The sequence below is a fragment of the Hippoglossus stenolepis genome, chromosome 1 (assembly GCF_022539355.2).
Source record: "Hippoglossus stenolepis isolate QCI-W04-F060 chromosome 1, HSTE1.2, whole genome shotgun sequence".
NCBI classification, from domain to species: Eukaryota; Metazoa; Chordata; class Actinopteri; order Pleuronectiformes; family Pleuronectidae; genus Hippoglossus; species Hippoglossus stenolepis.
Genome location: NC_061483.1, coordinates 7,725,844 through 7,753,076, shown reverse-complemented (window position 1 = coordinate 7,753,076; position 27,233 = coordinate 7,725,844). Strand labels below are relative to the sequence as shown.

Genomic DNA, 27,233 nt, shown 5'->3' with positions numbered 1-27,233 from the left:
AATGGAACATACACACACACAGATCTCTGAGGAGCACCGCGTTCTCTGGTTTTACTTGGGCGGAGCAGACAAAAGTCGAGAAGCCCCAATAATAAGAAGGGATCACCTCAATGTCAAGCGTGAGGCAGTCAGGGTCTCTAATGCAATAAGAAAACTGCAACACAAGAGAAGACCTTCTAAATGTGACAGCGAGCTGAGGCTTAGTATCACTGATACCAATTAAAATGACAGAGGAAGAGGAGCGCTGCAGTGCAAGAGTCATTATATTCCATGTGGAAAATTTTCTCTCTTCACCATGACTCAGTCAGTATCATTCTTATGGAAAGCAAAAGGTTTAAACTACCGTTCGCTGATAAGTGTTGTACAAGTCCAGCTTTACATAGAAAACACGTGCTGGAGTATTTTCCTCCAAGGTCAGATTTCAAGTCATTAGTGACTTTCGCTGTGCGCATAAATCAACGTGGTGTATCAGTAATAAGGAAGTTTACCTGTTAAGAGGTCTTTTAGAGGCAATTTAAAAGTCATGTGGCTTTAGAGAAGTGCCTCCGGCGTGTTCCTGAAATTCATGGTCTCATATTAACTCAGATTTTCCTCATGAATACGACAGTTTCTTCTGTAGCCGGCTCACGAGGGAAAACATTTATTGAATCAGTTTTACCACAGTTACAGGCCCAATATCTTTCCGATTTATTTCCATCTTGTTATCACATTAGTTCTATTAATTATATCCTATTGCTCATATCTGTGATTATAAATTATTAGCTTAGCGTCTTTTTTTTGCCACACATCGTAAAGGGTCTTTATGACGTGGAACTTTTCCTGCTCAGTTATATGATGTCTTCATGTCAAGGATGTTTTCCGGTGATTCAAATGGCCGATGGGTCTGAGGAAATCCTCCCCACAGCCCCATAAACCAGGGCACTGCAGAACAACATGTGCTAGTGCCCAGCACTTCAGACAATAATATTAGTAATCAATTCCCCAGAACTCCGGCAGTAAGCGCCTTTATCTCTCGTTCGGCGTTTATGACTTGGTTAATCGTTAAGCAATGCCTTTGTGTCCCCTGGGATGGAGCAAGGACATATCTGACACCCCTCGCTCACTTTTCTGAGGGTTGATCCAGAGAATTAGCCAATAGCTGACAGCCAGTGTATGATCCCTGGGATGCAAGGTATAAAGGTAGGCCATTCTGAGACGCACTGAGTTTACTCACCAGGAGCTCCGAAGAGAAAAGATCTAGCCTATAGTTTATACACGGATAAAGAAGGATAACCTCACCCATAGATGCAGTGTTCTGCTCTTTAAAAACACTGCTGGTTGAACGAAAACTAAAGACCCGCGCTGGTGTTTTATCCTTAAATCGGAGAATCTCTGATCTCTGATGGAGAGGTTCAGGTCTAACGGAGGGGAGCATGTGAACCAAGGGTATGATTCCAACCTGGATGAGCCTCCTGTCTATCAGGAGGCCAACTTCTCCAACGGGGAACAACGGGCGGTGCGGCCCTCGGTGGTCAGCGCCTTCGGTCACGACACTTTGGACCGAGTGCCCAACATTGACTTCTATCGCAACGCGGGCAGTGTGAGTGGTCACCGTGCCGTGCGGCCGTCCCTGCAGGAGCTCCATGATGTGTTTCAGAAGGTGAGTGCACGTGTGTCTGTGAGTGAAGCTGGTAAACATGAATGATACAGATTCTCCTCACCCATCGTCTCGTCTCGTCTCGGCATGTTTCACATCTTACAAATCGTCTGCAGCCATTTTCTATTTCAAATATTTGTCCTTCACCTCTGCAGAACGTATCTTACACCGGTTTCTCTGCCTGAGTGAACTCAACTCTGAGACTCTGTGACTTCTGTTCTGCTCTTGAGTTTCAGTCCATTCACTCAGGTTCAAGGCAAAAAAAGCCCAGAAAGAAACAAGACATTTTACAGTTGTTTAATCATTCCAGCATCATAACCTTCATTGTGTCCACAGTTCAGTCGTTACGTCTTTCCCTAGAAGAACTGTTCAAGACCACTCAAAGAAAACTTGACACACTCAAGAGTCTTTAGTGCTTTTTATTAGGCTGGCGTTATACTGCCCTGTGTTGCAAAAGACTTGCGGTTAAAGGTCATTTAGGTTTTATTAGATGAACTAGATTAGCATTTTAAACCTTCCATGTCCTGCCATGGAAGACTGTTAGGCAGTCTTCCATGGCAGGACAAGAAAGAAAGCATGCGCCATTCCAGTTCATGCCAGATTGCAGGATTAAGTATAAGATGTAAACATATACACTTAAAACTTTAAAATGTTTCACCATGGACCAGTGCAAGAATCCCTAAAAAGAAATTCTCGCCAAAGAATAGATTTAAACAACAGAAATCAACTGTGGTACATTATAGAAATATTTGGCAATCAACACTTGAAATTAATGAATTACACCTGACATGTTTCAAGCTGCTTCAGATTTGAGCGATGCCGTCACATCATTTTCTCGAATCACAAACTCCACCGCTGCTGAAAGGCCGACGGTTTGTTGCCAAGATCTCTTTCTGTCAGTGAACGGAAACCAGATGAATCAGACGTCTCAATAAATCAGACGCGATGGTGTAAGTGTCAGGAGAGTCATTTAATATTTCACCTCCGTGGAAAGTTAAAAGGAGGTTTATCTTTTTTCCTGAGTTTTCAAGGACAGAGACGCAGCCGCGGCATAATGTCTCTTCATCAATCTTCATCCAAATCAAATCACCAGAGTTTCCTCCCCCTTTCCAAATCCTCTCCCGTGTGTTACAGAGAAGGAGAAAGACAAACACACGAGGACTCTGAGAATGCAACTTCATAATACTGACGCTCGTTTCCATGCAAATGAAAAATGCATCAACACCAAAATGACTCAAAGCCCAATCACGATGAACAAATCTCAGCTTTGTCTCTGAGGACAAATTTACATGTTTGCTTCCCCTAACATTTCCCTGCATGTTCTCCCATCAGAATGGAGCGATCTCTGTGCCAGACACCGTGGAGGACGATGGCGAGGGGAGTGGCGGGACACCCTCGGATGACCTGGAGTCTGCCCCCCCCCCCAAAGAAAACCAAGGAGGAGTAAAGTTTGGCTGGATAAGGGGCGTCCTGGTGAGTTATGTCGGGGTCACGTCGGGTCAGGTCGGGTCAGGTCGGGCTCCTTCTGCTTTATAGAAGCAGGGTCACGCTACAAAACTGTGACCCGGGAGAGACCAGCCTCATTGTGTCTCAATAAGGCAAACACAACACAATGGGAGTCGTTTGTGTTTGCCCAAGAGCTCCTGGTTGATCCATTCGTGCTGCTGGCATGATGATAACAAACTCACAAATAGCTGTAGCATGTGTATGTTCCCTTGTGCGTCTCACTTTACATGATAATAAAACACGACTCACGTAGAATTCTATTGTTCTTCTCTTCCACAGGTGAGATGCATGCTGAACATCTGGGGCGTCATGTTGTTCATCCGTCTGTCCTGGGTTTTTGGTCAGGCAGGCTGGGGTGAGTGAGACAAGGAGACACGTCATTGGTCAGATATGACACACGGGTCCTTAGGCACATAGGTTCTACATTTATTTACATGTCCAAGATTTTTTAAGAGCTCACACCTTAAGGCCCCATTTAAACTTTCTATCCATCTAAATCCCAAATTTCACACATTAATGTTCAGAACTGTGACAATGACACAAAAACTAGCTCACTTGACCTTGTGAGCTTGATATAATTGTTTATGTTAAGTCAACAACAATAGACATTGATTTTACTTAAATTTATGAGGTCAATATAGCTCAAATACTTCAAAAATAAGTAACAACACATACATTGTGCACTTAGCATATATTTTAATCTCTGAATAAACAAAAAAAAAGGTTTGCAAGTACAAACTCAAAGTTTTTGTGTCCACATGACCACTACACACTTTCATGTTTACTTAAATGAAAAACATGTGTTGACTTTACATAAGAAAAACACATAATTACAGAGAGGTTAGGGTTAGGGACAAATTTAGAATTACCACAACTGGAACTAATTCCCAGACAAGAGTCATGAGAGAAATGTATTTCATATCAGTTGTTCTCATAACTTCATGTGCAAGCTGTTTCCAGTAAGATTTTAAGTTCAGTGATGGAAGCGGGATTAAAAGTGCAGGGTAGGTTAGTAACTGTTCTCACATCTTACATCATATCACTCCGCCAATGTTAAATGTCACTCATTTTTACATGCATCTAATGTGGGCCGCATGATATAGTTCCATCCATCCATTATTTATACCGCTTTCCTTTGAGGGTCGCAGTAGGAGTAGCTAACCACGTTATAAAGTTATGTGATAAATCCAAATTATGTACACTTATTACTTACACGAATAATGTAAATAAATGATTCACCCAGTTGACAGGACCACAACAACACCTGGAAGCTTCCACATGTGTTTGCTTGTTCCAGTAATTCTTGGGTTGATAGGGCACTTAAAGAATTGAATGGTCCTTTGCTCATTAGCAGGAGGGGATTGAACTGGGGCAGATTCAACTTTAACTGGTCTTTCTGGGCCTCAATAATAATCTACTCCGGCTGAAGATCCATTCTGAGAGGCAAACCTTAACCTTAAGAAAGAGAGAAAGGGGAAACTGTGCGAAGGGCTCCATGAGTGTGTCCATTGTTTAAGAAGCTCATCGATTGGCGAGCCGCTTTTGTGCAGGAGGCGTAACTAAATGGTTTTGAGAAGCCCAGAGAGCCACAGGCGGTTGGCAGAGCAGGTGGAGCAGATGGCTGTAACTTACAGCCTCCGGGGAGTTTGACTGTCACTGTGTTTAAAGGTGACTGTGGGGCGGGGGGGGCTTCGTCTCACAGCTGTAACGTTTTATGACCGACCACCCAAACATAACGGCTGAGTAATCTGCAGTTAAAAATAACCATTTTAAGCTGTTACATTACCTGTGCATTTCAGGCCTGGGAATCGTGGTCATCGCTCTCAGCTGCGTGGTCACCGTCATCACAGGCCTGTCTATGTCGGCCATTTGCACTAATGGCGTGGTCAGAGGAGGTGAGTCGACGCACCGTTAACACACACATAAGACGGCTTCATATTCAGGAAAGCAGAAAAACGAACTAACTGAATTCAACTGCAGACTAACATTTGCAGGGCTCTCGCTCATAACTCATAGAAACAGGGTCACCAAAAGTTACAAGATTATTTGTAACTTTTACAGCCGGAGATAACACACACTCATCCTGACATAAAATCTTTTACAGAGAGAATGACCAGGAGGATGGTGTGTGTGTGTGTGTGTGTGTGTGTGTGTGTGTGTGTGTGTGTGTGTGTGTGTGTGTGTGTGTGTGTGTGTGGATAAAGACACAAGGCTCAGAACTCAGAACGGCACCTGAATGTCACCTCTTGAAACCCATTCTCCGTTTTACAGCCTCCTAACTTGTCCAGACATTAAATCAATGAATCAGTGATGTGGCGATTATTCATCCACGACTGTTTGTGTGCCTCATTTTGTCATTTCAGGAGGCGCCTACTACTTGATATCTCGCAGTCTGGGGCCTGAGTTCGGCGGATCCATCGGCCTCATCTTCGCCTTCGCCAATGCCGTGGCCGTGGCCATGTACGTGGTGGGGTTTGCTGAGACCGTGGTCGACTTGCTGAAGGTGCGTGACGTAGTAATGATCAGGTGATGATGTCTCATTCCGAGTCGTTCGATCCTACAACGTATCTCTGCCCTCTGTCCCAATCAGGAGAACGATGCCATCATGGTGGATGTAATAAACGACATCAGGATCGTCGGCTGTGTCACGGTGGTGCTGCTGTTGGCCATATCAGTTGCTGGAATGGAATGGGAGGCCAAGGTGAGAGATGAACATCACATTGGTTGATGCCAATCTCTGCGCTCGTTGTGGTAAAATTTCACAACCGTTACTTTAATCAATGAAATGATCCCCCCACAGGCACAAATCGTTCTCCTCGTCATCCTGCTGGTGGCCATAGTCGACGTATTTGTGGGAACTTTCATCCCTGCCACCGATGACAAGAAATCCAAAGGCTTCTTCAATTATAACTGTAAGACACCGTCTCCAAATTTATTTCAACAAGTTAAGATGTGCCTCACCCACCGAGCACTGCTCAGCTCATCTTTCCTCTTTATTTCCCTTTTTATTCTCTTTTCTCAGCAAAAATCTTCTTAGAAAATTTTACTCCGGACTTCTCCGAGAACGAGTCGTTTTTCACGGTGTTTGCCATCTTTTTCCCCGCTGCCACGGGGATCCTGGCCGGAGCCAACATCTCCGGCGACTTGCGGGTAACCATTACACACAGAGGTCAATGCATCAGGGCCATGTACATAGAAAGCATGAGCGCATACATTTCTGAACAAAAGGCTCTGTGCTAGGTTTTGTTTGGTGTCGATAGGCCAATTAAAACCGGAGATAGGATCATTTAAATATGACGTAAAATAATCTATTTTAAACGCGAGTAATGTATTTAATTTATTTCAGTATCTTCATCATCATTTGTCGTATTGAAAAACAAAAAATTAACCCTTTAATTTGGTCTCAGTTTGACATTTTATGTTTTTGAATATCTAATGATTTATATATAATATTTGCACTAATTGGGAACACCCCCACTCTGGGAATGCAAAGACAGTGATGTTCCTATTTGTATAATAGAGAACATATAGTGTTTTGAAGAGTTGCATATAAAGATAAAGACAAAAAAACTTCTATTAACACAACTTCTTTATATTTCAAATAAATGTATATTGCTTGATATTATAACAGTTTTACTATTATATCTGAAAACTAGTAGTCGTTATGTGGTATATAGGGACAACTTAAAAAGCGTAAAAGAAAATGTCCAAAATAGCCCCGGACGAAGAATACACGTGACCTGAAACTGTTTTTTTATTTATTATTATTTATTTATACACTGAAAATTCGGTTTGAATCTTTTCATACAGAAACATCCTTCTTTATATTAAATTCTTCTAACATCGATCTGTGGTATTTCACAGGATCCCCAAGCAGCCATTCCTAAGGGAACCTTGCTGGCCATCGTGATCACTGGTATCACCTACTTGGCTGTGGCCCTTTGTGTCGGTAAGTCATTTAATGCACGAAATTAAACTCCAATGTGTAGTTTTACATTATGTATAGTTCACATAAAAACACTGCCTTGCTCGAGGGTTAACCTTACAGTCAGGGGACACAGTTAGATTGGCAGTATTTGTTTTGGTATTTGTTTGGTGGTCAGACATTGAAGTGTAATCAATGCATTTCTTCTCCTCTGTGATTCGCCAGCTGCCTCTGTTGTCCGTAATGCCACAGGAGACATAACCGACCTCATTATGCCCGGCGAAGTTTGTAACGGTACTGCGGTGGCTGCTTGCGAGCTCGGCTATAATTTCTCCTCCTGCGCAGTGGAAACCTGTAAATTTGGCGCGCTGAACAACTTCCAGGTACGCAGCCTCCAGAATCTAATCTGCAGCCGAGATGTGGTTTGTTTCACCTCTAATCCCTCATCTGTCGTGTCTCCGGTGCAGGTGATGACCATGGTGTCTGGGTTCGGTCCCCTCATCACTGCCGGAACATTCTCGGCAACCCTCTCCTCTGCCCTGGCTTCCCTCGTCAGCGCCCCCAAAGTCTTCCAGGTCAGTGACTCGACAGATTTTTGTAAAAACAGCAACGATTTAGACGAAATCTCCTGAGATGCAGCTACAGTATTAGTCTTTACTCCTGCAAACAAAAAATCATTTCTCGCTTCACCTCTGTGTCTCCTCAGGCTCTGTGTCAAGACAACATCTACACGGCTCTGCATTTCTTTGCCAAGGGACACGGCAAGAACAACGAGCCAATCCGTGGCTACATCCTCACATTCATTATTTCTGTGGCCTTCATTCTCATTGGTCAGTTCCCTAACATCTTGTTTTAAAGCATACTTTATATTTCAAGCTTCAAACGAACAAGTAAAAGTATGACGTCCACCTCTTTTTGTTTCTGCACAGGTGACCTCAACGCCATCGCTCCAATTATTTCCAACTTCTTCCTGGCATCTTACGCTCTCATCAATTTCTCCTGCTTCCATGCGTCCTACGCCAAGTCTCCAGGTGGGTCACTTCAGACAATGCCACTGAGGGAATGAAAAGCCCTGCCAGTAAACTGTGTTTGTCTCCATCCTCTGATACTTCACTTCTTTTCAGAAATGACGTCTAAGTGACTCTGAATATATTGAAACGAGGCACAATCACAAAAAGCGTCTGACTTCAGACACTAATCTGACCAACCTGAGTTGCATTAGATGATTAGTTTTTGATTTGTTTCCGTGCAGTCGGTTTCCCCATCACTGTTCCTCCAGTCTGCATTTAATGAATCTGCTCTTTGCTCTGTCACTCTCTCCCCCTGCAGGCTGGAGACCTGGATACAAGTACTACAACATGTGGCTGTCCCTGGTGGGCGCACTGCTCTGCTGTGCCGTCATGTTTGTCATCAACTGGTGGGCTGCTCTCATCACGTACGCCATCGAGATCCTCCTCTACATTTACGTCACCGTCAAAAAGCCAGGTGAGCCCCTCGGACAGGTTTGGAAGCACATGTATGATGCGTGCATGGCGGAGTTAACCTGCATGGACTCTTATTTTTTTCTCCGCCCCAGCTGTGAACTGGGGTTCGTCCACGCAGGCGGCGACGTTTGTGAGTTCGGTCAGCAACGCCCTGTCTCTGTCTGGTGTCGAGGATCACGTCAAGAACTTCAGGTAAAAGTCTGACTTTATGACACATGAAAAACTAAAACATAAACATCACCTAAAAGAGACATTATGAGACATTGTTGTTTCTTGCCCAGGCCTCAGATCTTGGCTCTGACCGGTTCACCGCGGACCAGACCGGCTCTCCTCGACCTGGCTCACTCCCTCTCCAAGAACTATGGACTCTGCATCACCTGTGAAGTGTTTGAGGTGAGGTTTTATCGCAATCTTATCCTTTGCAAATGAAATGATATTACCAGGGAGCCGCATATCGTCTGTACTTAAAGGTTGGGCATCAAGCAACTTTAAATTGTAGCAGGGATGAGGGAAATGCCAACTGTCTGGAAGCCTGAGACTAAAGTTTAGGGTCAGTCGTGGTCTTCTGAATATGAGAAAGGTGTGTGTGGGATATTTTTGTCTCTCGACCTCACGCTGTACATTGTGATTTCCCCCAGGGTCCAAGATCAGAGGCTCTCGAGGAGATGAACGCCGGCATGGAGAAGAACCAGCTCTGGCTCAGGAAGAACAAACGCAAGGCCTTTTATGCGGCTGTGGCCTGTGAAAGCTTCAGGGACGGAACCGAGAGCCTCCTGCAGGTCAGTGCGATCGTAACTTACGAAACACTTCCACAGAAAGTCCAAAAAGAACAGACAAACAAACCAACTAACCCTGAAACTAATCCATCAGATTAATGTGTAACCTGCTGGTTTTGATCAGAGGGATTTTTTTTAAAAAACATTGCAGAAACAGGTTTTATTGACCCGTCTCTTCCTCACAACACAGAGTATCTATTGCTGTGTTATGACACCGGCCTGGACCGGTCATGAGGATGTGTCCGGGACGGGGAGAGAGTTAATGAGGAGCAGGAAAACAGTCTTATGGCTCTGGCTATCACACTCTGGAGATAAGGCCCTGGGTTCATTGTCAGGATTGCTTACTTCAAACAGGACGACAGATTAAAGGCTAGAATTGATTAACACTGCGTTGGATGAGTCCCTGCAGACGAGATGAGACCTGCTGAGGGACCTGGTCATAACTCGTGGCAGTAAAACCGTGTCGCGGCTCGTCGAGGACATTTTGAAACTTTTTAGGGGAGATTTCTTTTTTGTTCTTCTCCAGTTAATGATGACACAAGGTTTTACGACACGGTGCATGAGTTGCTTCAGTAAACAGCTCATTCTGAGTTTTTTTATCTTTGTGCTATAAGAGAGTTTTCTTTTCCTACAGGCCTCGGGTCTCGGCCGCATGAAGCCCAACACACTGATGATCGGCTTCAAGAAGAACTGGAGGATGGCAGGAGCAGAGTCAGTGCAGAGCTATGTGGGAATCCTGCAGTAAGTCACAACAAGGAACACACAGACAAATATCACGGCTGATAGTTGAGACGTGCATGTTGAGCTTGTGTTGTCGTTCTCCTTCGTCACAGTGACGCGTTTGACTTTGACTACGGGACAGTGATGCTGAGGATGAACCAGGGACTCGATGTGTCACACATTGTGGAAGCAGAAGGTCAGTGCGACTTCTTTTTGTTTTGTTTTTAATCTACAGAAACTCCTGCATCAGCATCACAACAGTCACCTTAGTTCCCTTCAGGCAAGAGAGATGAAACACAATGACAAGGGAAATAAATGGCCTGAAAACAGCTGCATGAAAAAATAAAGCAGCAAACAAAGCAGGAAAATACAAAACAAGGCTGAATGAGGATTTTACATAGAATTTAAATTTTGACTGTCTTTTTAAAAAAACTTGTATTATTGTTCTCTCTTAATTATGATTATTTAATGATTCATTTGTTGTTATTGCTGCCATTTGAAGCTCTTTGTAAAATGGATTCTGAAAAGTGCTATATAAATAAAGATTATATTATATTATTATTATTATTATTATTATTATTATTATTATTATTATTATTATTATAGGGAAATGCCATTTGTACATTTCTTAAAATCAATTCCGACTGTTTTTAAACTACCAAAAGAATAACACACAAGTAAGAATGAAAAAACAGCTGAGTAGCTGTAGGAGTGTAAACTTTTATTCCCACAACAACCCCCCCCATATGTTTTACATCACTACAATAAAATGACAGTGATAAGCCGGGACGCTTTGTTCTGTAGATTACAAAGTATTAAAGGTTGAGTACACACACACACACACACACACACACACACACACACACACACACACACACACACACACACACACACACACACACACACAAAATGGTGTCTTTGAATTCATCTTCTCAAAGGCAAAGAGAATCCTTCGTATTGATTATAACATCAATGTAATAATTCTGTCTTTCAGAGGAGATGCTGAAGGCAGCGAAGGAGCAACAGGCACTGGAGGACGAAATGATGCCAAATGGAGGGAAACCAAAAGGCCTGTTTAGGAAGTCCAGGAAATCGTCTCAACAAGTGCTCACAACCAGAGGTATCACATCCCTGCACTCCTCAGTTCTGTCTGTTCAAATGTGTGAGGCGCTGCAGTCTGAGGGTATTTAAACCACATGAGCTTGGTCTTTAAACATGTGGATGAAGAAGTTCCACTCTTCCATTTCCACTGAGTCAGAGACTAAAATAACACACATTTAACAAATGAGACCAGTGACACACGTCTCTCTTTTGTAAACTTCTCCACACTCCCCCTGAGAAATAATCGAATCAAGTGCTCCCGCTAAAGATATCTCTGAGGGTGTAATCCAATAACGTGCTCCCGTTCGTTCCACTCGAGGAGCATCTCCGAGGAGCAGCCCTTTAACCCAGACAGCAGAGGGGGGGGGGTTCAACCTCTTACTCCATCTGTCTCTGTCTCTGCATTACACACACACAAACACAAACACACACACACACGCCACCGAGCTGCATCTTTGGCCAGACAGCGATGGTCATTAGTAAACACTCTGCATCCTGCCCACTGGAACATCAGATCTGAGAGAGACGGCTGTTCCTGACTAGGTTTCCCATCCCAGTGAAATCTCCAACCCTCTGTCAACAAATCACAGTCCTGCTCCCTTATCCCGCTTTCATTTTCTCCTATCTCTGTCTCCCTCAGTGTCGGTGTGCGGACCCCCGCCCCCGCAGGTTGCCAGGATGAATGAGAAGCTGTTAGAGGCCAGTGCTCAGTTCATGAAGAAGCAGCCTAAAGGCACGATCGATGTGTGGTGGCTCTTCGACGACGGAGGTAGGTGTTTGTTCCCCACGGGCCAGCTTTCTCTTATGCACCTCAACTGTAGATTGTGATGGACGCGTGCACAGAGACGCAGAGTCACGTCCTCAGAAAGGTGAAAGAAATATGACTAGAAGAAATGAAACCTGAATAATTCAATTAAAAATGAGATAAAGATAGGACACGAGAAGTCATCAATGCAAACAAACAACACAAAATAGTTCCAAAATTCCCTTTAAATTCAATCAAACTGTATGATATTACACACACTCATAGAAATCATCCCTTTAAATATGTCTGATTTCATCCCAATCCATTATTCCCTGGGAAATTGGTGAAAATGTAAAAAGAAAAACTATCTTGCATTGTTAGAGAAAGTGAGAATCTGAAACTTTACCAAATCTGAACTGTAGTTTTTGCATAATCCTGCTGACAAACAAACAAACAGGGCGGAAACCGTAACCTCCTTGTTGAAGATTATAATCTTAACTTCTGAAATCAAGGGCCTTGTGTCACCGGACAAAACTAAAACGATAGGAGCAGAAATGCCAGATTAGGTCTCATATAACATATAACAAAACAAAGGTAAATAGTTTAAATAATAAATCCAGTTGAATTGATTGATTTGTAATGAAGGAAACCGATGTGCCCTCCCTCAGGTCTCACCCTGCTGCTGCCCTACATCCTCACCACCAGGAAGAAGTGGAAAGACTCTAAATTAAGGATCTTCATCGCAGGGCAGCCTGACCGCAGCGAGCTGGATAAACACGAGTGAGTAGAAAAAGGGAAAAGTTTCACTATCCATTACAGCTGAATAAGTGGAAGTTAGTTGGGGTAAAGGGGCGGCACGGTGGTGTAGTGGTTATCACCCCCGATGTACAAGCAAGCACATCCTGGCCGGGGTCTTTCTGAGCTGAGTCTGCATGTTCTCCAAGTGTCTGCGTGTTTTATTTCTCCAGCAGTTTAGATAAAGGATGGATAGTTTGGGTAAATTAATTAAACCCAGATATGAGAATCCATCAGCTCATAGGAGATGAAAAGTTATTGCCAACATTAATGTGAAAGTTAATCAGTGTGGGACGGTGCCTCTTGCAGGATGAAGTCCCTGTTGCAGAAATTCAGGATCAACTGCACCGACATCCAAGTCATTGACGACATCCACGTCAAACCCAGCTCCGACAGGTAACTGCTGTTTGTCTCGCTCCGCTGTAATCCTGACAGCGGACCAGATGGTGCACCAGCCACCGTAAAATGTAATCACCTCATAATATCCATTCCATATATATAAAAAAAGAGAATATTTCTTCTGTCCTCCAGCCTGAAGCAGTTGGAGGACATGATCGAGCCTTTCCGTCTGCATGAGGGCTCCAAAGACAAAATCGAGGCCGAAGCCATGCAGAGAGCGCATCCCTGGAAAATCACTGACGAGGAGCTGAACAGCTTCGAGGAGAAGGTAAAATCATGACATGAAACATCACATTCATTTGGTTTGAAGGTGGTGGTTTTAAAAATGTACCCCTGCTGCTTTACAGACCAACCTCCAGGTACGACTGAACGAGGTGCTCCAGGAAAACTCCAAATCAGCCAATCTGATCATTGTGTAAGTAAAAGCAACTGATGGCTGAAAAAAACAGGAAACTGTCAAAACAGGAAACAGTGTTCAACCCATCTCATGTGTGTGTCCTCACCCCCCACAGGAGCATGCCCATCGCTCGTAAGGAGTCCGTCTCTGACTTCCTCTACATGGCCTGGCTGGACGTTCTAACCAAGGACCTCCCGCCAACGCTGCTCATCAGAGGCAACCACAGGAGCGTTCTCACTTTCTACTCCTGAGCACCTCGGAGACTAAATGGCAGGGCACTAAAATAAAGAAATGGCAACACCATAATGATGAACCATGTTCATAACGAGTACAAGAACAAGATTGTTATTCAGACAAGACAGCGTTTTTTTTAACTTTTCCCCCCGATGAGGCCAGCAGAGGAGAAATAGAACGATTAGGTGTTTGACAGCTGGTGTTCTCGAACAATAATGTCATTAAAAGTCATTGTCACTCACAGGCTAAGCCTTATTTTACTATGAGCCTGTTTTTATTGCTTGTTCTGGAATATGAGCTGTTTCACGAAAGCTTCTAGACAAAAGTAAACTTTTCTATGTCTCAAAGATATAAAAAAGTTGCTTAAATTTTAATGTGAATCTAGGAGCACTGGCAAAGTTTGATGTATTTTTTATATTTTTGAAGTATCTTGCAACAATGGACACACGCACACACACACACACACACACACACACACACACACACACACACACAGACACACACACACACACACACACACAGTTGGAACAAAGCCAAATCTTCGTGGTGGGATCAGTCCAACACGAGCGAAGGTTCCTTCCAGACGTGTTCCCTGCTGTTGTGACTGTAAAATAAATGTATATAGTAGATATCTGAATTCACTAGTCGTTATTTTTAAATACATGATTAACTACATAATTGGATTCATTACTTTCACTTCTCTTAAACTCCAATTCTCTGAAAATGGTTTGATGATTTCTTTCAAACATTCTTGATATTCACAGAGTGTAAAATACATAAAGCTGTTTACCTGTTTCACATTATATGGTTTAAATGTTTCAATGTAACTATCACACTTTTTGTTTAAGGGAAATTCAGGGAAACAAAAGATTGTAAATCAAATTATTCTGTATATTTTAACTTTAAATACATGATTGTGATTCTCTGAATTAAAGAATTAATACAAATTTGGAGCGGTTCTTATTCTCGTCTCTGTTGTTTATTTGGTGATTAGGTGACAATGCATCAGGTTGTTTGACTAGAAAAAATGTGTCAGTAGAAGAGGAACCTTTAGCTGTACCTTAATTATGTTTATTTGATATGTGACGATGTGCAAAACACAAGCATAAAGTCTATGAACTTCATCAGAAACAAATAGGTTTACTGCTAAAGGGATTTATAAAAGTGTTAGTGGTCACATATGCAGATCATGGACATGAGCCCTGAATTTGAATTCATCACGAATTGCAATTCTATTTTATGACCAACAGGAGACAGCTAATTAGATCCACTCAAATGATGATGACCATTAGAGGAGAAAGTCATAAAACTCAAATGAACTCTGCGTGCGTTTAGTCCAAAATGATTAAATTAATGAATTAGAAAACAATACAAGCATTACCTCAGCCAAAAAGTATTTTGTGTTTTTGTAAAGGTAAAGTGGAGCCAATTTTATGGATGAATTTGCAAGTAACTTGAACTGTTGCTTTCACATAAAATAACAAGAGGCATAAGTATAACTCAGGTAAAGTACAAGAACTGCACAAGTACTTATATTCTATTCTATATAAAAACTGTACAGTAAAAGGTTCTACCTCATATTGACATTCAATATATTATTATTATTATTATTATTATTATTATTATTAAACAGGTGATTTATTCAGGCTGCTGCCAAAGATGATGCTTGATGCACAGTGGGAATAAATAATCTATCTATAAAGCCCTTGATGCTGGACTTCAATTCATAAACGCTCAATCCCTCACTGATCTTTGAACAATTCTCCAATGCGAGAACAAAACTGAAGCCATAAACTCATCAAATGTCCACGAATGAATCTCTCTAAAGTTCGAGGTTTTAATATTTGGTCGAAGAACAGATGAAAAGTTGGAGGAGATTCACTTTTCCGAAATAGAAACATGCACTTCTTCACAAAGCTCATCCTGGTAATGAATGGACTATTTTATAACTGTGTTATTTGGCCGGATGTGAGTTTTAAACGCTCAACGAGTGAGGAGGAGGAAATGTTCATATCTAAAGATCTAAGGAAAGTCACGTGTTACATGTGCTCGGAGAGGTGCTGCTGCGGGCCACCAGCAGGAGGCGCTGCAGAGCTGCAGACGGACCCCAGCTGTCAGGACGTGTTGTCCCAGCTGTTAGCATGTAGCTGATATTAGCCTGTTAGCATGGAGCCGACGCTAGCCTCAGGATGATGACGCTGCGGGTTCTGCGGCTGCTTCGCTCCCCGCTCCCTGACGCCGCTCCTCGGTTCTCAGGACGAACCTTTCACCTTCAGACGCTGCGTCCGAACAAAGGCGAGCAACAAAAACAAGATGGCTTCAGCCTTCTTCCCGTTAGCATCGCTAGCCTAGCATTGTGTAACGTTCACTGACCGCTTGGGGCTTCTGTGTGTCGCTTTCTCTGCGTCTGTTTTTTTTTATTTTGGAGAAATGCGTAAGTAACGTGAGGATTTATACATTCTCAAATTGTGTTGATTATATTTAACATGTCTCAGCTCGTGAGCTCTCTGCAACTGTCGCGAGAACTTGGCAGTTTACGCACCGTTGCCATAGCTACAGACTACACCAGCTTCTCCTGCAGATTTACCTGCTAATTAAAGTAATAATAACGTTTAACATTTGATTAAACAGCCGCTGTGTTGGTTTAATATAAGCTAATGTTAGCTAACACTGACTCGCGGTCTCTTTAAGAATCCGCAGCTTGCGTAGTGTTTGAGGAGGAGCCAATCCCGCGCGGGAGATCCCTTCATTCAAACCTGCAAACCGCCAAGAAAGTGCAGCGGGAGTTTCAGGACGTCTTACAAACTGAGCAGAGATCAGCTCCAGCTCCGTGTGACAGTGTATTTAAGTCCCTCTGTGTGTGTGATCTGACCTGTGAACAACATGCCTGCTCTAGAAGGAACAGACGCTTGTGCAGTTTCTCCCTCCAAGAAGACGAGGCTGGACACGAAGCCTGCAGGAGACAGACCCGTCCTCAGGTTCGCTAAACTGTCCGAACACGCCACGACCCCGACGAGAGGCTCGACCAAGGCTGCAGGATACGATCTCTACAGGTTGGTCACAGCTCAAACAGAAGTATTTTTATTATTATTTATTAATGTGAGCTACATGTGCACGTTTTAAACTTGTGTCTCTTAATGGTAGTAATTCAGACTTGATATACAGTGAACACACCCTGATGAAGGCATAAAGACACAAAGGCCTTTTACAATTTCCATTTTCCAAATCTTTTAAATATAAAGTGTTTTCCTGAAATCTTCTGTGAATGTAACTTCACCATGTGTCCCTCATCCACCTCATGCTGCTCTGTACACACACACACACACACACACATCTGTCCTGTGAATATAACCCTAAACTCTGTGAATGTACACAGTGCATACGATTACACCGTCGGTGCCATGGACAAGGCCATCGTGAAGACGGACATCCAGATCGCAGTGCCACATGGCTGCTATGGCAGAGTGGGTGAGTGTTTGACTTGCAGATGAAACCCTGCAGCTGTGGTTCTACATGTTTTTCCTGCTCTGTCTGTTTTTATTTCCCCCTCATTTGCAGAAAACCAGGCCTTAACTGTCTCTCGCTATTTTCACTTCCTCAGCACCGAGATCTGGCCTGGCAGCGAAACACTTCATCGATGTTGGTGGTGAGTTTTTTTTTAACTTAACTTGAGAATCCTTTACATTTGAACCCCTGTCATATCATGTGGTGTCTAACGTCTGTGACTGATCTCCTCAGCTGGAGTCGTGGATGAAGACTACAGAGGAAATGTAGGAGTTGTGCTCTTCAACTTCAGCAAGGACAAGTTTGAAGGTGAGTTGTGTCACCAGTTGAATTAATAAGTCGTATTCGCTTAACCGACAGTGAATAAGTATAATTCACAGCTTTACACGTGGGAAGTTTAAATCTACCTCGTTTGCGTTTGTAAAAAGAAAATTTGCCGTCCACATTCTGATGTCTCATTACTCCTGATACAGATTTCTCATATTTCTATGTCCTTCTCTCCCTCCAGTGAAAAAGGGCGACCGAGTTGCTCAGCTGGTGTGTGAGAGGATCTGTTACCCAGATCTGATCGAGCAAAAGGTAAGAAAATGTATATAAAAATACATTTAAAGCTATAAGGTTAGTTCATCCTGGAAAAGTCTGTAAGAGCAGAGAAAATACAACCGAGGTTTCGTCAGAGTAATTGTGTACGTTGTCTTTCAGACGCTCGATGAGACGGAGCGCGGGGCCGGAGGCTTCGGGTCGACTGGACGCAACTGACACGTTGTGATGCAAATATACATATGTTTAAAATATATAGATGGGGTGTTAATAAAGTTCTGTTTTTCTACGTTGGTGAGTTTGGTTGTGTTGAATGTGAGTGTTGAGCACAATGTTTGAGCTTTGTGAGAAAACAAGTGTCCACACGGGGGCAGTGCAGGACAAGACACCACTAGAGTAGTGCAAGTCTCACGTTGTTCAGAGGTCACGTTGCACAGGACTGAAGAAGCTATTCTCAGCCTGTTGAGCTCTAAAATAACCGAAATTCAAATCTGGATGAAGGTGAAAACACAGCAGTAAATACATATACACCAAAAATATGTTTTTATTGTGAATTTACAACTAAACCCTCACTGATGTGAACAGGGAACACAGACTGGTGTCAGGCTGGTCCATGGCAATGCTGCACTGATTGTACTTGTGAGAGAATGTGTGGCCGCGCAGACCTCAGTGCATAATCATGAACGCCCAGGTTTGGCATCATCAATGTGTGTTTTTGTTTGTGTGTATGTGTGCAGGCGTGTGTATGTATACACAGTTTACAAAGGAAGTAGTTGGTCATTATAAGCACCATTACAAACCCCTCTATTCCAGGGGCTTCCTCTAGTTTACAAAGGCTTCATAGATTAAAAGTGGCATTGATTATTACAGTATAAACACAATTTACATGTAGTATAGAGGAGAGCAGACAGGCTATGAAGCGAGCTGTTAACGGTCGCAAAGACAGGAAAACCTTCAGAATGGCCGACGGGCTTGTATCTTGTTTACTACTGAGTTTTGTATAGTAGCACAGTGCATTCAGAAGTCTATGTGGTCGTGTTGCTAGCACCAGTAAATATGAATTATTCTAGTCAGTAGGAAAGATGGAAAAGCGAAGTTTAAATATGCAGTAGGAGTCATTCAAGCTCAGACATGGCTACATCTCAATAGTCCATCGTGGGTTCCTTTCCTCTCCTGACCCTTCTCAATCTTTTTCTTTTATCTCCCCTCCATTAAGGTAATATATGGGGATGGAGAAATGTGTTAACTTCCGTGTGTCCAGGTTGGTTCAGTCGTTGACCACGAGGGGAGGAAATTAATTTATTGCAGACTATTGGGACTCACCCTTTCCTTCCACCTAAGCGGAGTTCTAAACAAAAATAAAAATAACAACTCAGCGTTTAAAGCTTCCTGCAGTCCACAAGCCCTTCAAACGGCACCTGATTCCACATATCATTATAGCACATTTAACCCCACAATTTAAAAACCATTCACACTCTCACTAGTGCTTCACACATGGCTGTGCACGTGTGTCAGGGCGGTGCGTTCTTCATTTCGAATGAAAAGCGTCATACCGCCTCATTCAGCTGGTGTTTTCCACAGATATTGTATACGCATGATATGTAGAATCATCTTTGGCAATCAAATGACACGGTCCCCCCCACCCCCTCCCCCCACCCCCCCTCTTGTCTCTTTGGTTGGCGAGCTCTTCTCCCTGTCCGAGCAAGTAGAAGTTGCCCCTAAACCACTGACCCAGAGTCAGACCAGGGGAGAGTGAGCCTGACACTGGATTAGCAGCCGCTGGAAACATCTGCCTGCCTCAGTCTCGTGATGGTTAATGGAGGATGAGCTGCACCCTCATCTTCAGTATGTCTCCCAGCTGTCCTGTGAGGTAGTCTTTATCGTGTTGGTCCTCCAGCTCAGCCAGATCCTTGGTCTTGTAGAGGGACACGCTGCTGATCTGCAGGTCGTACGCCCCCGGGGGGAGGGACTTCTTCTTGCTCATATGCAGGTAGCTGACGCCCTCTCTCTGGTTGATCTTGAAGTAGCCTTCGTCGTTTCCGTAGTCGATGCTGTAGCGCACGTGTTCGCTGAGCGCGGACAAGGCCGGGGTGAACTCCAGGATGTGGTCGCGGTTACTCAGGTCGCTGATGTTGAGGTGGAGCTGCAGGGTGTCCTCGATGTCCAAGCTGGCCAGACTTACCACCTCCTCAGTCAGCTACAGGGAAGAAAACAGTCAGATTGAGTTTACTGAGGAGAAGAGACCTACTGTGTAAGGCCATAATGGTCCCATCAAAAATGGCAGCTAGAGCCAAACTAATTACCTGGTTGTCTTCAATAGGATCCTCTTGGGTTGAATTGGTGCTGCGACGTTTGCGTCCCTTCTTGGGATAACCATTGATCTTACATTCATAGCAGGCCTCAGGAGACAGGGAGTTATCATCCGCCTCAGCTCCTTCTCCACCGCTGGGGCCGCCGCTGGTAAAGCCAAGACCCGTGATGCAGTGCCTGAACCAGGAGACGAAACCATCAGTCAACTAGAAGCATCTACAGACACCTTCCACACAGAGTCAGGCTCCAACACAACGTACCCTTGTCCTGCACGGAAGTACCCATTGGGACAGCCGCAGAGGTAACCGCCGTCTGTGTTGGAGCAGCCGAACTTGCAGGGGTTCTGGCTGGTGGAGCACTCATTGATGTCCGCGCAGCCTCCGGCCTGCTCGTAGTTGAAGCCAGTGGGGCAGAGGCAGCGGAAGCTCCCCAGGGTGTTGTGGCACGACGCTCCCCCGCAGATCTGGCTGTTCATGCACTCGTTCTCGTCTGGGTCACGGAAATGTGACAGGAAGTAAACAAGCAAAAGGTCATTCCAGTTAAAGGACACAAACAATACTTATAAACTCTGATGTGATTGTTGTAAATTCAAACAAAAAATAGGGGCTTGATCAACAGAAGCTTGTTATTTTGGAGTTATTTGTCTGTGACTAAACTATTCCAATAAATTTATGTACTAAAAGATTTGGATGTTGCACCATACTCCGCTAGATATTTTCCACGGGCCCATTCCCTCTTGTCAACATCATATTTCAACACCTCTGTTTCAATCAAACATAATTAGAAAATTAGAAACTGCTTGAATAATGGTGTTGTCACTCACAGACATATCAACACATTTTGTTTGTGTTAAAAGAATAAAAATACTTTTGTACGAAACTAAACTGTCATCACAAATAAAGCATAACTTGTTTTTAATTTAATTCTTCACAACAATCACTCAGCAGCAGGAGGAGGAGAGTGGAAACATCTGTTTTTATATCTATCATCATTTCCCCCCTTTTCTCTCTCTCTTCTTGACAGTTCCTTCACTTCCCTGTTGTTTCCCTTCTGACTGTATTTACTACAATGGGGGGAAATAGAATTGGCGCCAATAGAATCTATTTACAACCCTGAGAAGCAGGCAAGCTAATGAAGATAGTTAATAAATTGGCTTTATTTTTGCATTATGTACCTATTGACACTGGACTTTTCATGTTTGACTAATTAAATGAAAATTCTAAATTGGAAAACAGCAAAAAGAAGAATGAGAACAAGTCATGACTGTTTTTAAAAGGTTTGCTACAAACACTGATAATCAAAAAACGCCCACTTTTTCATTTTCCGGTCCTTGTTTTAGAATAAGAAATCGAATAAGCTGATAATGAGCATTAACTCAAACATAACATTTCCTTTTCTCAGGGAAGGGTTGAAATTCCGGAGAAGAGGAAAAACATTTTGGACATATTCATATTTTAACAGTGCACGGAGGTGAAGGACGGAGAAGTTGTTTTTAAAAATGTTCCAGGTCGGACTCCAGCCCAGAACATCCAGGCTGAATCAGACATACTTTCACCAGGATGCTCTGAAAGGAAAGAATGTTTGCGGATAAAAAGTGGTGCGGTGGTTTCACTCACCCACACACTGGTTCCACTGGTAGTGCTGCAGGTAGCCTTGAGGACAGCTGCACCTGTATCCACCCACCAGATTTTGGCAGCCATGCTGGCACCTGTGGTTTCCATCACACTCGTCCATATCTGTCAGGGACAAACACACAGCAGACGACTGTAACAACCTTTATTCTGTATCAGCTGATTCTGACGTTGATATCACTCATTTTTCAGACCTTCACAGCTTTGTCCGTTGGGATCTAACGAGAATCCTCGCTGGCAGTCGCAGTTGAAGCTCCCCGGCGTGTTCTGGCAGGCGCCATTGGAGCCACACATGCCGGGGTCAGAGGCACATTCGTTGTTGTCTACGCAGAGAGGAGGAAAAGTTCAGACGAGTGTCGACATCAGTCTTGATAGAAAAGGGCAGATCCCTTTTTAATCCCACAGTCTGGAGGAGCTAAAAGGGATAGTTTGCGGAAAAAAGTGTTTTGTGAACTCAAACACTTCATCCTCCATCGGCATAGTGGCGAGTAGATAACGAGTGAATTTTCATTTTTCGGTGAACTATCCCTGTAATGATAAAATCTCTCACCTAACCTCAGACCACAAGAGTTCTCATTTTACAGCTCGCTTTGGACTTTTGGGAATAATAGTCTGGCAAATATAATCTAAACCCAACATCTACTTGCTTTGCCTGGAAAAGTAGTAAGTGAGCGTTGAGTTCCTTTTATTTTGTCAGACAACACGAACATGTTTGACAATTGTGTTTGGAGTCTGTGCAAATCTGAACTGGATCACGTTGTTTGAGCTTTTTTTTTGGTTACTGAGATGAAAGCGGAGAAAAGATGTAATCTCTAATGTCAATGGTTGGTTGCGGGATCCTGGGTTTTCACAGTTAGTTAAGAAGTCTTTTATTCTGTTCCCAGCTTCAGATCTCTGTTAGGTGAAACTATCAACATGTGGCTAATAGGTCTCAAACCCATAGAGGTGAGCATCTACATTCCCTGAGCACTTGGTGCTTTAAAGTAAGAATCATTATCAGTCAGTGTGACTGAAAAACCGAAACCTGAAACATCAGCAAACCGGACAAGGACACATTTTTTCTTTGCAGCTTGAAAGAGCAGATGTACTGGAAGGAATGAGGTTTTATAATCTTTACAATACGCCTGGAAAAGTGTTCAGTTCAGTAACAGTATTTTTGGGCAGCAGGTACCGAGGTTATTTTTCGTGTTTTATGTCCAACCCATGTTTCTCCAACATTTGTCACCGGCCTATCATCCAAACTGAGGGTTCCCTGCCACTGACTTGATGTGAGATCATAAGACCTGTTTTATGGTCCCGGGAAAAAAAAGGCTGGTGGTAGTCACGGCGATCAACTGCTATGTTCCATAACAAAGCATCGCTAAGCTGCCATGACTACAAACCCGTCCAGCCTAATTAGATCAGTGTGATATCACCCAGAGTCCATTAACTCTGAATGAGAGTCAGTAAAAGTTAGACAAGAGGGAGCTTCAGAGGGCTTTTATGAGCTGGGCTGGAAGGTTCTGTAGAGACATTTTCAGACATGAACTCCAGAGAATGTCCTCACAACTGGCTCTAGACTTTCTACGGAGATTGACACAAGAAGAACGCAGCAGGAGATTCTCTGGGGAGACGTATTCACAACAAGAATCCTGTGGAGGATGTCCTGCTGTGATCTCACATGGCCTCACTCGGACATTATCCCTGGAGTTCTTCCTATGGGGGCTGGCAGGAGAAACTCCAGAGAAAGTCCAGAGCCTCTCACTCGGACATACAGCCCCAGCGGAGAATGTCAGGAGATTAGCCGGAGTTCGGTGCATGTCTGAAATCAGCTTAAGAAATGACACTGTGGAGGAACTGATTCTGTGTGCATTGGGCATATAGATAATTGTTTAAGTAGCATTTATGATTACAAAATATTTGGCTGTGCCGTGTGTGTACTTACCGATGCAGGCAGTATGATGCTGGGTGAAGCCAGGGGGACATTTACACGTAAACCCACCGATGGTGTTAACACATAGAAACTGACAGTTGTGCTGTTTGGACGAACACTCGTCCAGATCTGAAACGGAAGAGAAATACAAGGAATAGTTTAAAAGAAAAGCTAAATGTGCAGAGTCGTTTTTAAAGTGCATTTATGATCCTGTGGTTGGAACTGGGTCAGATCATTGTATGTACTACTGTATGGGGGCTGCTCCGAGTCAAATTCCTGTCCTTCTACAGTCACTGACCTACAAATGAACTGCAAATGAACCAGACACCGGAAACACAGGGGGGTACTGCAGGGGGGGGCTACAGCTACGGTAAATAAAGATGAAAACGACTGAACACCGCGAGCAAACGTGTTTAGACTCACAAACAAGCCTGATAAACACTGACGCACACAGATGCACAGGGTCAGTGGCTCGTACACGTTCATGAACAAATGTCGCGTCCCGGGACAGTGAGCAGAAAACTGGTGCAGGTCCCGGCCCCCCTCAGCACTATGGCAGCTCTAACTTGGAAGTTAAGTCGAGCGGGAGGAGCGTGCCACTGAGTTCAACTGAGCCGAGCAGCCACAATATTTAGAGGTGGTGTATTTCATGTGTGTCTTTTACCTTTGCAGCTCTTTCCATCCTCCTGCAGGATGTATCCGCGGGGGCAGGAACAGAGGTAGCCTCCCTCCGTGTTCTTACAGATGAAGTTACAGGGCTTTGGTGCCTGGATGCACTCATCCACATCTAGAATGCGAGGGAAAAGGGTGAGGGTGAGACGGAGAGAAAGAGAGAGTGAGTTTGAGCCTGAAATTCCATAAGGGGAGATGATGAGACGGACAGACTCGGGCTGCATTTTTTCAGAGGAGTGTGTGGGCAGTCCACCCACGTCGCTCCGGCTCTTTACTAGACAGCAGGAATGAGAACGGGAGGTAGGCACCGTAGGAAAAGAGTCCATAAAGTGCTGGTGATCGAATGGAGTCTTACCCACACAATGCGTGCTGCTGATATCGGTGGTGTAGCCGGGTTTGCAGGTGCAGCTGTAGGAGCCCAAAGAGTTGATGCACTGACCATTCTTGCACAAGTTCCCCATGACGCGACACTCGTCGATATCTGGACCGAAACAAGAAGAGTCAGCTCCGCAGGGATTTACACAAATCAGCGTCGTTTCAAATATGAGAGCAAACCAATGCTTTGTCAGGGGTTTTATCAGCCAACAGCAACAACGAATCAGTGGTTTCCTGTGTACTAGTTACAGCTGATAAATTTATGAGGCATAACAGCTGCTCTAGTATTCAGGCACGTTTCAATCTGGATGGTCTCCAATCATTTTACTACACATAGAGCATTAACCCAAAACTTGTTCAGATAATCCATCACATTGGATTCTGCTTTATCTTTTGTAATGTAGCTACGAGCAGGGAACATTGTGAAAGCACTTCCTGCTGCACTCTGTGTATGACCAACAGATGCCATTCAAATTAAATGCAGAAAGTTTATTCTGACTGGGATGTTTTCCCCCCCGAATGATGCAGCCTCAATTAAAAACATAAACCGCTTTGAAAATGAAACCAGCTTCCAACAGCAAGTGGCGGTCTGGATACCAGGTTGGAGGACATCTAACATCTAAACCGGCTGGGAGTCATCAACCTTAGTGACATTGTTTTAGAGAAAGTTCATGACAACGGCAACAACAACAGTTCAGGTTCTGCCAACTGGGTTGAGCCTCACTGATCTTTGTTGATCAATTTAAGATTTAATACATAGTTTGGAAAACTGACCTCCTGTTTGCTCTATGAATGAAAACAACTTTTAATCCAACAATTATGTCAGAGAAAGTTCCACACAAGTTGCTGTTGATTTTAGATTTTTCCCAGTTGTGTTTACTTTCACACCTCTGCCATCAGTGGTGTATCCAGGTCCCAGGGGACACATCTTCTTGTACTGGGTGGTCCCGGGCAGCGGGCACAGTTCACAGTTGGTGCCCCAGCCTCGGCCTCCATCACAGCAACACTCGGACTTGGTCACCAGGTTCCTGTTGCTCGACGTCATCTGACACAGAGTGGTCAGGACCTCAGTGAAGCAGAAGCCTTCACGGTTATCTGGAGGGTGGTGGGGGGGGGACGACACAGAGAGACGCGAGTGTGACCACGAGACAAAACGGACAAAAAGAAAGCAAACCCAAACCACCCAGACAGGACCTGGCCTCAGAAAACCAGACGTAAAAAGATTACCCACACCGCTCTATCACTGCTGTCTGTGAGGAGGGAGATAGCTATAGAACCGCAGACGCTTTTCTCACTGGGTTCAGCACATCATGTCTACACAGTACGTTTAGCATAGGGGCCTTTGAGAGGATGTCCTTGCTCCTATCTTGACAGTAACAGACACATGGTTTGTAACAAGACTGTCATGGAATGGTTAAATTCCCACTGAGATTAAAATGACTGCTTCACCCAGTAAAACAAGATTCAACTAACATAAAGTTTTGTGTTATTTATAATGATTTCTTGTGGGCATCCCAATATAATACGTATCTTTATTGTCACTCTACAAGTACAATACAAACTATATATCATAAATTTAAAAAAATTGAATGAACAGTAAAAGCTTAGACTAAGAAAACACACAAAAATGTATATATAAATGTACAAGGAATTTAAAATAGAGAGACATTTGATATATTCGTATTATACGCACCGATACATTCAGTCTGTGTGGGGTTAGCGACGAAACCTTGGTCACATCTGCAGCGGTAGCTTCCCACTGTGTTCTCACAGCGGCCGTTCTTACAGGTCCCTGGTTTGGCTGTACACTCGTTCAGATCTAACACACACACACACACACACACACACACACAGTGTAAAGATAAAAATGAAATATTTGTTACACAGGATTGTATTAAGTTAAAGTGGAAGTTCAACCAGGTGCAATATTTCTGATAGGCCTTAATTGAATTTCACAGTCTTGTTGCAGGTGTTTGCAAACACCTCCGTACACATCTCTGTTCTTTATAGTTATATTCAAATCATTTGACAAATCTGTTTGTTTCCCATTTTCGCTCTGATCACTACCAAAGCAAATCTTCCTTTTAATTGTGTTTCCTGTATTTTAACCAAAAGTTCCCAAAGTAAATATCCCCCAGTAGGGGGTTTGATTGATTTTGTGCAAATATCCAGAGCTTACCATTTTATTTTCATGGCAAAAAGATTCACTGTGTCCCCAGAATTATCTTATTGTGAGTTTCACAAAGTCTCTAATGGCTCAAGTCCATTGTATGACAGTGATTCATATTCACTAGTAACCAGGATAAATCAGAGATATGAGGTGTTAACAACTCCTACAACTGGATATACTCCAGAATACACACTTTGCTGTGTGCACTGTTACACAAAAAACTGATTAATATCAAATTAGATTTATTTTATGCAGAGTTAAGCCAAGATTGATGTTATAAGCTAGAGTAATGGTGTATGATGTCATACATAGGGACACAATAATAATCGTACCCATGCAACCCTCTCCGCTGGGATGGCGTGTGAATCCAGGCGAACAGATGCACATGTATGTCCCGATCA

General features: G+C 43.5%; 3 protein-coding genes across 4 annotated transcripts in view; 2 read left to right on the top strand and 1 right to left on the bottom strand.

Annotated features, from left to right (window-relative positions):
• The first annotated feature begins 1,381 nt into the window (after positions 1-1,381).
• On the top strand, positions 1,382-14,665 carry slc12a1 (solute carrier family 12 member 1). The gene is made up of 26 exons (XM_035155630.2): positions 1,382-1,639; positions 2,969-3,109; positions 3,422-3,497; positions 4,942-5,037; positions 5,506-5,645; positions 5,733-5,843; positions 5,943-6,054; positions 6,165-6,292; positions 7,007-7,091; positions 7,293-7,450; positions 7,535-7,642; positions 7,774-7,897; positions 7,997-8,098; positions 8,397-8,552; positions 8,644-8,743; positions 8,833-8,944; positions 9,190-9,330; positions 9,962-10,068; positions 10,161-10,243; positions 11,042-11,167; positions 11,789-11,917; positions 12,562-12,673; positions 12,998-13,084; positions 13,220-13,355; positions 13,435-13,502; positions 13,600-14,665. The coding sequence occupies exons 1-26, from the start codon at positions 1,382-1,384 to the stop codon at positions 13,733-13,735; spliced, it is 3,132 nt and encodes a 1,043-aa protein (XP_035011521.1). The 3' UTR covers positions 13,736-14,665.
• A 1,127-nt stretch (positions 14,666-15,792) lies between these two features.
• dut (deoxyuridine triphosphatase) lies at positions 15,793-18,051 on the top strand. 2 transcript variants are annotated; one of them, XM_035161864.2, is made up of 7 exons: positions 15,793-16,013; positions 16,615-16,771; positions 17,095-17,186; positions 17,320-17,364; positions 17,457-17,531; positions 17,731-17,801; positions 17,925-18,051. In XM_035161864.2, the coding sequence occupies exons 1-7, from the start codon at positions 15,908-15,910 to the stop codon at positions 17,979-17,981; spliced, it is 603 nt and encodes a 200-aa protein (XP_035017755.2). In that variant the 5' UTR covers positions 15,793-15,907; the 3' UTR covers positions 17,982-18,051. The 2 variants fall into 2 exon arrangements, with proteins under 2 accessions (XP_035017755.2, XP_047196528.1); XM_047340572.1 differs by having other exon boundaries at positions 16,013-16,152.
• Positions 18,052-18,282: 231 nt separating this feature from the next.
• fbn1 (fibrillin 1) overlaps positions 18,283-27,233 on the bottom strand; it is a 60,517-nt gene continuing 51,566 nt past the window's right edge. Inside the window, exons 56-66 of the mRNA XM_035161852.2 lie at positions 27,165-27,233; positions 26,356-26,481; positions 25,551-25,757; positions 24,643-24,768; positions 24,280-24,402; positions 23,628-23,744; positions 21,898-22,026; positions 21,689-21,808; positions 20,333-20,561; positions 20,066-20,249; positions 18,283-19,959 (exon numbers count right to left, since the gene is read on the bottom strand). The exon at positions 27,165-27,233 is cut by the window's right edge and continues 63 nt beyond it. Coding sequence (XP_035017743.1) covers positions 19,576-19,959; positions 20,066-20,249; positions 20,333-20,561; positions 21,689-21,808; positions 21,898-22,026; positions 23,628-23,744; positions 24,280-24,402; positions 24,643-24,768; positions 25,551-25,757; positions 26,356-26,481; positions 27,165-27,233 — 1,814 coding nt within the window. The 3' untranslated portion in view covers positions 18,283-19,575. The remainder of the gene's footprint in view (positions 19,960-20,065; positions 20,250-20,332; positions 20,562-21,688; positions 21,809-21,897; positions 22,027-23,627; positions 23,745-24,279; positions 24,403-24,642; positions 24,769-25,550; positions 25,758-26,355; positions 26,482-27,164) is intronic.

What these genes read in the sequence shown, in the direction of transcription:
- dut (XM_035161864.2), top strand. Translation starts at nt 15,908, where the DNA reads ATGATGACGCTGCGGGTTCTGCGGCTGCTTCGCTCCCCGCTCCCTGAC. An exon ending in GACGCTGCGTCCGAACAAAG is followed by an intron (nt 16,014 to 16,614) that starts GCGAGCAACAAA and finishes TGCCTGCTCTAG; the next exon opens with AAGGAACAGACGCTTGTGCA. An exon ending in ACACTTCATCGATGTTGGTG is followed by an intron (nt 17,365 to 17,456) that starts GTGAGTTTTTTT and finishes TGATCTCCTCAG; the next exon opens with CTGGAGTCGTGGATGAAGAC.
- slc12a1 (XM_035155630.2), top strand. Translation starts at nt 1,382, where the DNA reads ATGGAGAGGTTCAGGTCTAACGGAGGGGAGCATGTGAACCAAGGGTAT. An exon ending in GCGCGCTGAACAACTTCCAG is followed by an intron (nt 7,451 to 7,534) that starts GTACGCAGCCTC and finishes TCTCCGGTGCAG; the next exon opens with GTGATGACCATGGTGTCTGG. An exon ending in TCAGCCAATCTGATCATTGT is followed by an intron (nt 13,503 to 13,599) that starts GTAAGTAAAAGC and finishes CACCCCCCACAG; the next exon opens with GAGCATGCCCATCGCTCGTA.